At 41.9% G+C, this 13736-nt stretch overlaps 1 protein-coding gene across 9 annotated transcripts in view; it reads right to left on the bottom strand.

Annotated features, from left to right (window-relative positions):
- Positions 1-13736, bottom strand: part of THRB (thyroid hormone receptor beta) — a 389856-nt gene that overhangs the window by 25729 nt on the left and 350391 nt on the right. For all 9 annotated transcript variants that reach the window (XM_082626038.1, XM_082626036.1, XM_082626039.1 and 6 more), the window contains 2 exons: positions 6792-6892; positions 1728-1875 (listed from right to left, as the gene is read on the bottom strand). In XM_082626038.1, coding sequence (XP_082482164.1) covers positions 1728-1875; positions 6792-6892 — 249 coding nt within the window. The remainder of the gene's footprint in view (positions 1-1727; positions 1876-6791; positions 6893-13736) is intronic.

Below are 13736 nucleotides of genomic sequence, written 5' to 3'. Positions count from 1 at the left end.
CATGATTCACTCCTTAAGGGAGACGAGGAATGGGCTACACTCATAACCTCACTCCCCAAATGCTTCCCTGGTGCCAGGGGTCGTGGCATTGGATGTGCGTTATCTAATTTATTCCTGAAAACCACCTGTGGGCCTGGCGATAACTTCACACAAGGAAACCGGAAGTTAAGTCCGATGGGCACACAGCTAGTAAGTGGCAGGCCTGGGACTCCAACAGCTTTTCTGATTATAAAACCTGAGCTCTTGTAATGCTTCACAAGCACGCACGGTGCACTCAAATTTCCACCCAGTGTAGATCAACACTGAGTTTTTAAACTTCATCAACATTCATATCTTTAACTTCTTAATAAAACAGTGCAATGGACATTCAACAGGTCACTCATTTCCATAGAACCTTAGCAGGCATTTTGTTGGCAACCGCTAAAAGCCTTTCAAAGATCAAGACAAAGAACTCAGCCAGAGGTGAAGGATTAAACCAGGGTTTCCAGCCTCATGCCCAGACACAACCCTCCTCTCTTTTTTTTTTTTTTTTAAAAGATTCCTCTTTCTGTCTTCTTCTTTTTTTTTTTTTTTTGCGGTACGTGGGCCTCCCACTGTCGTGGCCTCTCCTGTTGCGGAGCACAGGCTCCGGACGCGCAGGCTCAGCGGCCATGGCTCATGGGCCCAGCCGCTCCGCGGCATGTGGGATCTTCCCGGACCGGGGCACAAACCCGTGTCCCCTGCATCGGCAGGCGGACTCTCAACCGGTGCGCCACCAGGGAAGCCCCTTTCTGTCTTCTTTAATGGGCAAACCAGGACGTTCCAGAGATTTTTTGTTGTCGTTCTAGCTGAGAGAACCCTGTTTATCGCATAAATGTAGCTGTGACTATTTCCTCTTCACAAGGAAAAATCCTCATTGCATTCTTTTTTCTTTCCTTTTTTCTTTTCTTTTTTTACTTTAAACTGAAAGTTGGACTCCTTCATTGATGTGCAAAAAAAGTTATGCCAGTGGAAACCAGACACCCTGATGCCTGGCAAAAGGGAGGCCACATGTTGTGAGTGACACGATTCTTATTTCATAATTAGATTAATTAAAGTGACTGGTGTAAATCCCTTGCACAGTGTGGGGAGAAGAGACCCCAACGGCTAATCTCACCACCATATGCTGTGGCACTTTGAAAACTGGGTAGGATGACTTCAGCTTGGAATGTTTTTGTGGCTAAAAATATAACAAAAAACCCAACTGCAGAATGAGTCATGCAATAGCACTCAAGTTCACATTCTTTAGAAATTTCTGAACACGATGTTTTCTACCAGTGCCCTGACTCCAAAAATGTCCACAAAATAAGTTCCTATCTCTGCTTTTGAAAAAATATGAGTCCTTGTGCTTCTCACCACATGAATGTTGTGTGGAAAATTACACTTTATCGAGGTGGAAGGACAAGACCTCTCATCTGTAACCTCTGTGCAGACAGAGTACTGCTGACTGTCCTGCAAGCATGATGGGGACGATTTAACCTCTGTCCCTCACCCATCACCTGGATGCCTTTGGAGTCAGGAGTTGATGGGGAGGGTAGGATGGAAACCGCCCAGCTATGGCTGGGAGTGAGGGTCCCCGAGAATGCTGCATGCTCTCCCTCTGTGCACATGCGTTCCTGCTTTCTTTCCTGCCTGGGTGATTTCCTTGAGCCAACCTTTTCCCCACTCAACACTCCTTGAATATGAAGCAAAGGAAGAAGGTTACTTACAATCTGTTGCCATGCCAACGTAGATGCATTTTTTAAAGCGACATTCCTGGCACTGATTTCTTGTAACTTTGTCTATGACACATTTTCCTTCATATTTACAGGAATAGGATGGATGGAGATTTTTCTGAATGGTTCTTCTAAAGAAACCCTACATGAAAAAGAAAGACCCAAGACAACCATTTCATATTTTCTAGAAATAAGTGACTCCAGCATTTTGTATCTTCCTGACTGTGATGAATGGTTTTAGACCTTACCTCTGTACGGGCCTATAGTTCTACCTATTCAAATATAGGGCAGTTGGCCCAAAGTGAATCTAAATAATTCTAAATCTGAGGGAGATGTCAGAGGCTATGGAGTCTCTTCTTATCTTTTTGGCATTTACTCAAGGCTAATGGGAAAATCTCATGTTCGCGTTTATGTTTTCTAAATGATGAGTCATATAAATAAATTATATTATTTCATGCCATAATTGTGTTGCTAAATGAAACTCTGAAGAGGTTTGATACACTTTATAATGGAGAAATAAGAGCTGGATACTTGTGATGCTTTATTAATTAATTAATTTAATCATTTAGTATTTAAAGGGATGCATTAATTGCCTTTAGAGATTTGGTTTAATTCTGGTTTTCGACCCTTGAGATGGCCATGACCAGTTCAGATAGCCCTTGAAACAACAGTCCTTGGGGAGGAGAAAATTCCAAGTTCTTTACTAAATTTTTCCCATAGCTCATGGCACTGGAGTTTTCCTTTCCTAGCACCCTTTCTCTCCAATATCTGTAGACATGCGCCCTAAAGTTCAATGTTTCTTCTTCTCTCAAGGCATGAGAGAGGGCCACCTGAGAATACAATGCAGTTCCAGGCTTTGGTGACTTACATAACTTCCTCAAGGCTGTGTCATATGAGAACCTTTCTGGACATGATACTCAAGTCTGGTAGGAATTTATAATGGCAGAAAGCATGTATTGTGAGGGGCGCATTGCAAAGTGCTGCAGACAAGTGCCATGGCCTCTGTCTCTCCCACAACCTTCTGAGGTCAGTATTCTTAATATCTCCTCTGTGGGGATTAAAAAACTAAGCCTTAGGTTAAATCACTTGCCCCGAATCACATGGCAAGTACATGCTGGAACTCAGCCTGGAACCCAGGAGTTGGCTTACATGATATAGATTGAGTCCAATTTTACTGTATTATTTAAATGTTTTAGATGAACGTATTATAAACAGTCCCCTCTCACCCACCCCTCAAAATAACCACATCGTTTTGTGGTTTAGTAGAATAGCAAGGCACAACAAATTTTGAAGGATGTTGTCCACTAAACCTTAAAGGGACCTCCAACTTTGTTGCATAAATTGGACGGAAATGCCAGTTCATCTAGGCTAACCCAAATTGTAATTATCCTGTCTAACTTGCCCTGGCTTTATGTACTTATACCACTTGCATATTCCTCACTCAGACACAGGAGCTCTTCCTTGTAATGAAAAGGTCCAAGGTAGGATTTTCTACTGGGCATAGCAGAATAAAATGGAAAAATGAGAGCAGTAACTGAAGCTCATGAGCTTGGTTTCGGGGCATGTTTGCAAACCCCTGATATCACTATTGCTCAATTCCTAACAGAAGAACTGTCATATTGTATTTGGCTTTGCATCCTTAAACACTGAGTCCATTAGTCTGAATGACGTCGATGAACTGTCCTAAGATTCCCTAAAGCGTACACGGGGCAGCTGCTGACATGTGTTTCCCGGGTGTCCAAGGTGGGCGGTCCTGCCAAAGCTTGGATGTCAGGGCCTGCACAGAATGAAAAACAAGCTGCCCCCTCTCCTCTACCCCATCGCCCTCCCTTCAATCCACCCTTCAAGGGTTATACTTGCTTGAAAGACAGAAGAAATCAGAGATTCTAGCAAGGAGACATATGTCACAGACAGGGAGGAGGGAGGACTGTCTAGCATCCTCTTTCTGGAGGGTGCAAAGTGACCTAAGTCCGGGGCCTCCAGTGAGCATGCTGACTGCTGCTCTGAAGATGGGAAGTCGTTACTGTGATGTTGGGAGACCTTTTCTCCCCCATCTGCTCACGCTGGCTTGTGTTCTGGGTGGCGGGAGCCTACTGGGGAGTAAGACAACAGGAAGGTGGGAACAGGTGATATACCAGATGCAGAGGTAACGTTCATTTCTCCAAAAAGGCTACTCTGAGCTTTTACAAGGGATGAATGAACTAACTTATACTTGGCTTGTTTGGAAAAAATGTTGCCGTAGCAGTCTTTGCTATTCATAGTGCCATCTTTTCTGTGGCTTATCTTGCTGACTCTTCTCGGACACGTCATGGACCAAATCCCTTTTAAGATGTTGGCCTTCCCTAAGCTATGCTAAAAGCATATTTTCCCACATGAAGGGACCATTTTATCTGAGTAAATGTTAAAGATGGTAGGTCCCTTAATTTTAAAAAGGGACAAAAATTAATTTTTGGATGTGAACTTGGATAGAAAATACTTAACAGAATCTACTTATAAAAAGCTCTTTTTAGCAGTGAGCTGACAAAAGAGATGTCCCAGGGACTGAATAAGAACATATCTTTCATTGATGATTTGTGGGTGAGCGGAGGTTTTGCTTTATAAATCGACATCAGACTCGTTTCTCTGCATTTTGAGAAGAACTGGATCCATTCCTTAGTGGTCCTAATCAGTGCTACAAGGAACTGTCACCCTCCTAGTTCAATATTCGGGCCACTGTTAAAAAAGCTTAGAGTCTCTCTTTAAAAAGTGATTTACTCGGAGCAGTATCAACATTCTTTCTACAAAAGATGCATGATAGCTGGCCCATCACAACAGATGAAACATCTCCAAAAGATTTCCACTGTCTTCAGGGCAGAAACAGGCAAAAAAGATTCTCCCTCTACACACTACGAGTATGGGGTAGAAATACTTGCAAATTACAGGCTTGAGTAAACAAGATGTGAAGCGCAATTTTTTTCATCTTTGGCCATTTTTCAAAACTGTGTTTCATTTGACCACCTCTTTTGTCTTTTTCCAAGACACTGTCCTTACATTAAATGATCTGTGTAACCTCCCTAGGAAGGCTTTCTGATTTATGATTGGGGCTATCCTGGAAACAGGATTCTGACCCGAGACAAAGGCACCAGGGCTGAGAAATCTAGCTTTCTGCTACATGATTGATTCTTTTAAGTAAACCTCAGTTGAATCAGCCCCCAAACATCCTCTGATCTTGGGAGAAGAGGATAGTGGATTTCTTGATCATCATGAAGACATACGTGAGTCAGAGACACGTATTAATAGGTTAATAGGCTTGGTTCTCCTTTGTTTAAGTCAATCCCTAACGATCATTAAGTCCTCTGTAAGGCACATTTGGTCTTTAGAGTCACTTTGGGAGTTGAGTAATAAATGGAATTATCATTAGAGTCTCCCCCAGAATTCAAAATTTGTCATTAAAAACTGATTTGAGAGAATCTCAACTCTGCCTAATCAGGTAGGTAAAAGCCTTATGAATTGGGGCTAATTTAGAAAAAAGACCCATTTGAATTAGTGAGCTTTTGGAATGAGAGAAAGTATCTAAACTCATGCAGTTTTATTACTTTCAAAGCAAGCCATAGAATTGGGCTTTCAAGAGACAGTCTGCAAATGTCCCAGTTAATAAACAGCTGCAACTTATTTGTAATTAATTCCATTAAACTCCTTAAGACATTATTTCCACAGATGTAATAGCAACCTTTAGCTCAGTCTTTGTTAAAAGGTGACAAATTCTATATCAAAGGGGCCTGGATGAATGAGAACATATTACATCAATCACATTCCAAAGTAAGTCTTGCCTTGAGATCTTAAAAATGACCTCTTTTCAATGGATAGATCATCTCAACACATCAGTAGGCTACATGTTTCCTAATTTCGTGCACAAAAAGTAGGGAGTTTGCAGGGAAAATCTTCCACCAGGGAAATGAGACAGGTTAGTATGAAACCGACCTAACGTGTTGATTTTGGTGGTTTAGGGTCAAAGGTTAGGAGAAAAGAGGGTAGCAGGAGGGAGGAAAGGAGAGGAGGGAGTGAGGAGGGTGAGGAGGGGGAAAGACGGACTTGTTTTATAAACATTAATACGATTTTTGCTCTAGGGTTCATATCTTCTGATAATTTAGTTTAAAATATAGAAGGTAAATAAAACATTCAACAAAAAATTAAAGCCTTTCTCTGACTTACTACCTCCTTTATAAAGCATTAGCTGAACACACTGGGTTCAGCTTTGTTTACCTTTACAGTGGACTTTATTTTCTAGGCTAGGCTGTTGGACCAAAACGTGTTTGCCAGAAACTCATCTTCACTTTGATAATGAAAATGTAAGGAGGCAAATTCAGGTTCAATTTCGGGAGGTAAACTGACTGTTGATCACTGGTGTCTTCTTGTCAAGTGTCTCCTGAAGATGGGTCTGGAGAGTGTGTAATTAGCTGATGGACGACCAGAATTTACTTACTGCAGGCTGTGCCATAAGCCAGTTTGGATAATTTCAGAATATAATTGAATCTAAGTAGCCTCAAAGATATTCCCTAATGGAACCCTTAAAAGTGAGCAAATTCTCTCAGATTCACATGGCAAAGAGCTTGTGGTTGGAGTGAACTCTGTCTCCTTAAACAGTGGAGATAAAACAGGAGGAGAATTTTCTACATGTTGTTACTATAGTATAGGTATCAATACACTTGCACAATAAAGTTTTAAAACAAGAAAAAAAAACAGGAGGAGAAATGGTTATTTCATGGGACGATAGCATGTTATAAAATATCTATGCATTTTTAAACTCAAAGGGAGGCTTTTATTAATTTCTTTACATTTTATCAATTTTCTCCCTGTCTAAAACAGCAGACCTCACACTGTCACAAAATTTCATCTAGTTATTTTTGATTTGGGAAAAAAATAAATTCAGTTCTTGAATACACCCCCCCAAAATGAAGAGGATGAACACGGGCCATGAATGTCGGGATTTGGCTCTAACAGGAGCTTAAACTTCATGTTGCATTCTGGAGGACTCCTGGGAGGGGCTGGATCGGGGCTCACTGAACCCAGGGCAGTTACCTTGCAGCCTTCACACGTGATGCAGCGGTAGTGGTAGCCGGTGGCTTTGTCACCACACACAACACATAGCTCGTCCTTGTCTAAGTAACTGGGGATGTAGCCTGTGAAGAAGGAAAGAAGAAACGCGTGAGAAAACAATATCATGTTAAAGACACATCATAGCCTGGAGGAGGAAGGTGGACGAGGAGGCAGGGCTGACTTGTTTTGTACGTTTTGATACAATTTTTGCTTTACAGTTTACATCTTGTGATCATTTAGTTTTAAATATACAGGGTAAGGAAAACATTGAACAAGAAAACATTTTAAAAAGTGACCTAATACGTTTTCTCAGTATCTTATATTTCCCTAGGACCTCAGTTCACATTTACAGAGTTAACATTAGGCCCGGGATTTCGGAATGCCTTAGAAACAGGTGTGCTCACTCTTGCTGTGCAAGTGGGAACAGGCCCGGAGGCTCTTGCAGCCAATGGATGTGGCAGAGAGGCCGGGATTTAAAAAAAAATTTATTTATAAGTGGATTTATCATTTTTGTTATACATAACATTATGGGTAATTATTAAAAAGAAAATAAAAGATCTTTCAAGAGCAACCTGTTCTTTGCTCCTGAAAGGATTTGTACCCGTTTTCACACCCCAATCACTAACTTAGATTACTGAACTGGGGAAACAGTTTCTTTTCTTCTTCCTAACACTGTAATACAATAGATTCCTGATTAGACCTGAGAATCACCCTGTTTAAAATTATTGAATCTTAGAATCAACTGTTTAAAAATACTGAATCTGAGAGACCAATCCCCGGAGAATCTTATTTCAATGGCTTTAGGGTGTGGAAACATAGGCATTGAATTTCCTAAAAGCTCTCTGGGTGATTCTGATGTACATCTAGAATTGAGAATCCCTGGGCCTGGGCTTATATGGAGAGATCCAGAGAGGCTGGGATTGGAGACACCTGGGGTGCTCTGCATAACACAGCCTCTTTCGAAAGGCTTATTTCTGAACTTGTTCTTAGGGGATTTGATCCACTTTGGAACCAAGGCAGCATGCAATAAATTCAGAAAAGTTTATAGCTGGAAAGGTCCTGGGAGAGCAGGTAGTTTTGAGGTGAACAGGCCTTCAGAGGTATGGCCTTCCTCGGGCTCACACTAGAAATTAACAGCAGAGACTAAAATCCAGATCTCCTGATTTCCAGCCCTCCAGTATAAGTTATGTTGGTCTTTTTCTAAAAATAGACAGTTAACTTCAGGTAGAATGAATAAGGCCATCTAAAAAAAAAGGATTCTGCAAACTTGTGATATTATGATAGCACAACCAAACAACACTGGCAGTTCCTCAAAAGGTTAAACACAAAGTGACATATAACCCAGCAATTCCACTCTGAGGTATATGCCCAAGAGAACTGAAAACATGTATGCATACAAAAACTCATACATGAAGGTTCAAAGCAGCATAATTCATAAAATTCAAGATGTAGAAACAACTGAAATGTCCATCAAATCATGAATGGATAAACAAAATATGGTATATCTGTACAATGGAGTATTATTCAGCCAGGAAAAGGAAAGAAGTACTGTTACGTGGTACAACAAGGATGAACCTTGAAAACATGCAGTGAAAGAAGCTAGATACTTCCACTTGTGGGAAATATCTAGAATAGGCACATTCCTAGAGACAGAAATTAGATTAGTGGTTGCCAAGGCCTGGAGGGAGGGGAAAATGGGGGATGACCACTAAAGGGTACAAAGTTTCTTTTCAAGGTAATGAAAATGTTCTGGAATTTCATAGTGCTGAAGGTTGTACAACGCTGTGAATATATTGAAAACCACTGAGTGAAAAACCATTGCTTTGAATGAACATATTTTGTACATTTTAAATGTGTGGATTTTATAGTATGTGAAATATGTCTCCATACAGCTCTTATTAAAAATCAAAGAGGGCTTCCCTGGTGGCGCAGTGGTTGAGAGTCCGCCTGCCGATGCAGGGGACACGGGTTCGTGCCCCGGTCCGGGAAGATCCCACATGCCGCAGAGCGGCTGGGCCCGTGAGCCATGGCTGCTGAGCCTGCGCGTCCGGAGCCTGTGCTCCACAACGGGAGAGGCCACAACAGTGAGAGGCCTGCATACCGGGGAAAAAAAAAAATCAAAGAAACGAGGGGATAAAAGAGGATGGTTCCGTTTGATAAACATATATATGGGGGTGCTATGTGCCAGGCAACAACATGCCAAGGATCTAAAGATGACTAAGTCTTAATTCTTGGGGCAGCTCTCAGTGTTTTGGGGGAAATAGACAGTAACAGATCATCTACATATAATGAGGTCAGTACTGGGACAGGGCAGTGTCCAAATCACAAGGGGGAAAGTCTCTGAGATGCCTTCCTGCCCATCCCCGGCCCGAGTCCAGGTTGGGTGCTCCCATTTCTCCTTGTGCTGCCCCAGTGGCAGCCCTTTTCTACTGCTGTGGCCTCTCCCGTTGCGGAGCACAGGCTCCGGACGCGCAGGCCCAGCGGCCACGGCTCACGGGCCCAGCCGCTCCGTGGCATGTGGGATCTTCCCAGACCGGGTCACGAACCCATGTCCCCTGCATCGGCAGGCAGACTCTCAACCACTGCGCCACCAGGGAAGCCCGGCAGCCCTTTTCTTATCTGCATCTTAACAACCTGTGAACTTTTTCCTCCCTTTAGACCATGATCTCTGGTTCACTGTAGGCTTTACAGTTCCAGCTAGATGGCAGGGATCGTATCGTTCACGCTGAAACCCCAGTGTTTGGCACCTGCTTCCTCTGATGGATGGCATCACAGTTTCTCGAGATCGCTGCTGTCAGCCAGTGATGAAGAGCGCAAGGGAAGAGGCTTACATCTGGACCGTGCAGACGGGCAGGTTGAAGTCTGGAGGTGTGCCTGAGAAGGCTGAGGAGCTCGGCAAGGGTTTCTGAGAGAGGTGGCTATGCAGACACAGGAGCCCAAACTTCCAGCCTCATGAAAACTGCCTTAGAAAGTTTGAACTTTGGTAAAAAAAAAAAAAAAAAAAAAACCAAAATTCCACTCAGATTAACACTAAGACATCCAGATTCAAGCTCATCTAAGACTTAGTGATCTGGGGACACGCATGCTCACCAATCAACTAGATTTGGTCCTGCTTTCTCTGATGGCTCTCATCACTGGTTTTACTAGAGTGACACGGGGCTAAGGACAGCTTAAGGGAGATGCCATGCTCCCACAGCAGAGAAATGAAAATCACTACGTCCAGGCCAGTTTGGTGGAGGTGCCATCACCAAAAGGGGAGATTTGAAGTCTGAATTTTATACACCTTGCTCAGCTGTCTCCTTTGGTCTATAAAAACCACTATTCATTACACTCAAAAAGAGTCTTTGCTTGCTGGTTAGGTCTCCTCTTTATGTGATCATAAACCCCAGATCCCAAGCTGGTATGCCACTGTCTGCTAGGTAACTGATGGTGCTCAAATTTAAGGAGAAATACGAATAAAATCTACAGGAAAACTCACGAGGCATTGATTTATTCCAAATACAGTTTTGGGAATAAAGAAATCCATAAAAAGAAACAACATAAAAATTCCAACAGGGCTATGTGTCTAGAGAACCAACTAGTTATCAAGTGTGTAGAATTGGGGGGAGAGTCATAGTGAAAATGGTCAGAAATACTCTGGACTTAACTAACATTTTCCAGTGGTCAGTCTTTAGGAATCAAAAACAATGCGTATATTAGTTCCTTATAAAGTCCAGAGTTTTTAAATAAAAAATTACATGAGTAATACAATTCATTGTAGAAAAACTGAAAGACATAAATTAGCAAAACACAGACTAACCTATCAACTTTCTACCACAGAGATAACCACTGTAGCATTTTGGTTTCTACATCGTAGATTAGTATGTTTGACTGTGTGTGCACATATGCTCGTGTGTGCATTGAAACACATTACTCATAAAACACTAACTTTTAGTTTTGATTTATTTTTTAATTAAAAACTTTTTTAATTTTTTGGCCGCGCCATGTGGCCTGTGGTATCTTAGTTCCCCCACCAGGGATCGAACCCGTGCCCCCTGATTTGGAAGTGCGGAGCCTTAACCACTGGACCACCAGGAAAGCCCCACAGAGTAACTTCAATAACAAAGTAAACCAATGATTAAAGCATGCACCTGCTGTTAAAGGCAGATGGAATATACATATCCATGTTGTCAGGAAACTACATTTTTTGAAATTAAATTTTCTTATTGAAGTATAGTTGCTGTACAATATTATATAAATTACAGGTGTACAATATAGTGATTCACAATTTTTAAATGTTATACTCCATTTATAGTCATAAAATATTGGCTATATTCCCCATGCTGTACAGTATATCCTTGTAACTTATTTTATACCTAATAGTTTGTTCCTCTTACTCCCCGACCTCCATCGTGCCCCTCCCCCTTCCCTCTCCCCACTGGTAACCACTAGTTTGTTCTCTATATCTGTGAGTCTGCTTCTTTTCTGTTATATTCACTACTTTGTTGTATTTTTTAGATTCCACATGTAAGTGATCTCATACAATTTTTGTCTTTCTCTGTCTGACTTATTTCACTTAGCATAATGCCCTCCAAGTCCATCCACGTTGTTACAAATGGCAAATTTTCATTCTTTTTTATGGCTGAGTAGTAATCCATTGTATATATGTACCACATCTTCTTCACCCATTCATCTGTTGATGGACACTTAGGTTGCTTCCATGTCTTGGCTATTGCAAATAATGCTGCAATGAACATTGTGGTGCATGTATCTTTTCGAATTAGTGTTTTTGTTTTATTCTGGTATATACCCAGGAGTGGAATTGATGGGTCATATGGTAGCTCTACTTTTAGTTTTTTAAAGGGATCTTCATACTGTTCTCCATAATGGTTGTACCAATTTACATTCCCACCAGCAGTGTAGAAATGTTCTCTTTTCTCTACATCCTCACCAACATTTGTTATTTGTGTTCTTTTTCATGATGGGCATTCTGATAGATGTGAGGTGATATCTTCTTGTGGTTTTGATTTGCATTTCCCCAATGATTAGTGATGTTGAGCATCTTTTCACGTGCCTGTTCACCATCTGCATAGGAAAGCTACATCTTGATCTCTTACACCTAGAGGTTATATACAGTTGAGCAGAGTAAAGACTTTTGAGTCCTTGGTATCAGGTGCAGATAGCAGAGAGAAGGGAGAGAGAACTGCAGGTCTTTTCCTTCTAATCTCATGTTTGAGAACAAACTGTACTGCAGTTGGACACTGTGTTGCTTGAGGGACATGCCTTGGGAGGGCCGGAGAATATCCACTAGAGTTAGGAAGAAGCAGGGCCCTTGCCATCTCTCCCCCTACCTCACCACTACCAGCCTGCTTTACTCTTTGGTGTTGGCAGTAGGACACTGAAGTTTTCTCTTCTCTGTAGCTCAACAATTTATGTAGATGGTTGAACTGTTTGGCCTTTAAAGTTCCTGTGAACCCTGGAATCCAGTGATAATTCAGTGTAAGAGTGGAATGGGCTCCTTCTGTTTTCTTTTTTTTTTAATATACATTTATTTATTTATTATTTGTTTTTGTCTGCGTTGGGTCTTCATTGCTGCACGTGGGCTTTCTCTGGTTGTGGCAGGCAGGGCTACTCTGTTGCAGTGCGTGGGCTTCTCATTGTGGTGGCTTCTCTTGTTGCAGAGCACAGGCTCTAGGTGCGCAGGCTTCAGTAGCTGTGGCACAGAGGCTTAGTTGCTCTGCAGCATGTGGGGTCTTCCCAGACCAGGGCTCGAACCCGTGTCTCCTGCGTTGGCAGGCGGATTCTTAACCACTGAGCCACCATGGAAGTCCCTCCTTCTGTTTTCTGACTGCTAGTCTGAAGGGTGGTTTGCTTTGTTCTCTTATTTCTCCTACATTATTTTCTTGGTGGGTGGATGAATAGGTGATTAACTATGTCTTTAGTTAAGTCATCAAAACGTCTACAGAAACATCTACTTAAGTTGGTAGCAGTTGCTTATGCGATCTCACTAGTGCACCCCACCCATCTCTTTCTTTTCTCTAAAATATTAACTCAGAAGCATCTTATTTACCCCAAACAGTCACCACAAGCAATGATACCTCAATCATTATACCCAAGTCCATTATCCATCATTAAATAACTGTCACCAGCGAGTAAACTCCCACACATAGTGAATGGGTCGGTGGGGATTACAGGTAGGTTACAGGATGTACTTGACCACATCACATGGAAACCAGTTCTCCTAGAGAACTTAACCACCGCTTGCTCTTCTGTCTCAGGGTCTCCATCCTTCTGCGTTTCCATGCTCCCCAAATGAGTCACGTGCTGGCCAATACGCCCAGCCAAGGAAACTGCATGCTGCCAGGAGTGCACACTCACTGAATGTCAGTATTGTGTTCTGCCTGGAAACAAATACGGGAAGCACATCCTGGAGGCCTGGCTGCTCACCGGAGAATTGCACCTGCGAGCTGTCCCAGGTGACCGTTGAAGAAGCGTGGTTAATCATGCCCGAAAACAGGTAAGGCCCATGACTATATGTGATAGTGCAAGGATGATGTATTTTGCCCAGCTTTTATATTCTCAGATGCGTTATTTCTTAGACTAATAAACCATGCTGACACTTTATCAAGCCTATTATTATGAAAGCAAACTCCATCTGTTTGTTCAACAAAGGACTTGGAGATGTTTTTAGTGGACACTTGGAAATGTCTGATTAATTGCTAAGTATTACCCTGCAGGTAAAATAGGTTGACGTGATAAAAAATTACTGACATTATTTTTTTACCTTTTTTGCTAGGAGCTTGATCAAGACCTAATTCACATACCATACAATTCAATGGCTTTTAATATATTCACAGAGTTGTGAAATCATCACCACAATCAATTTTAGAACATTTTCATCATCCCCCTAAGAAACGTTGTACTTTTAGAAGTCGCTCCCTAGCCCTC

The sequence above is a fragment of the Mesoplodon mirus genome (assembly GCF_964341445.2).
Source record: "Mesoplodon mirus genome assembly, chromosome: 6".
Classification (NCBI taxonomy): Eukaryota; Metazoa; Chordata; class Mammalia; order Artiodactyla; family Ziphiidae; genus Mesoplodon; species Mesoplodon mirus.
The sequence above is the reverse complement of the archived record's forward strand: the minus strand, read 5'-3'. Positions and strand labels throughout refer to the sequence as shown.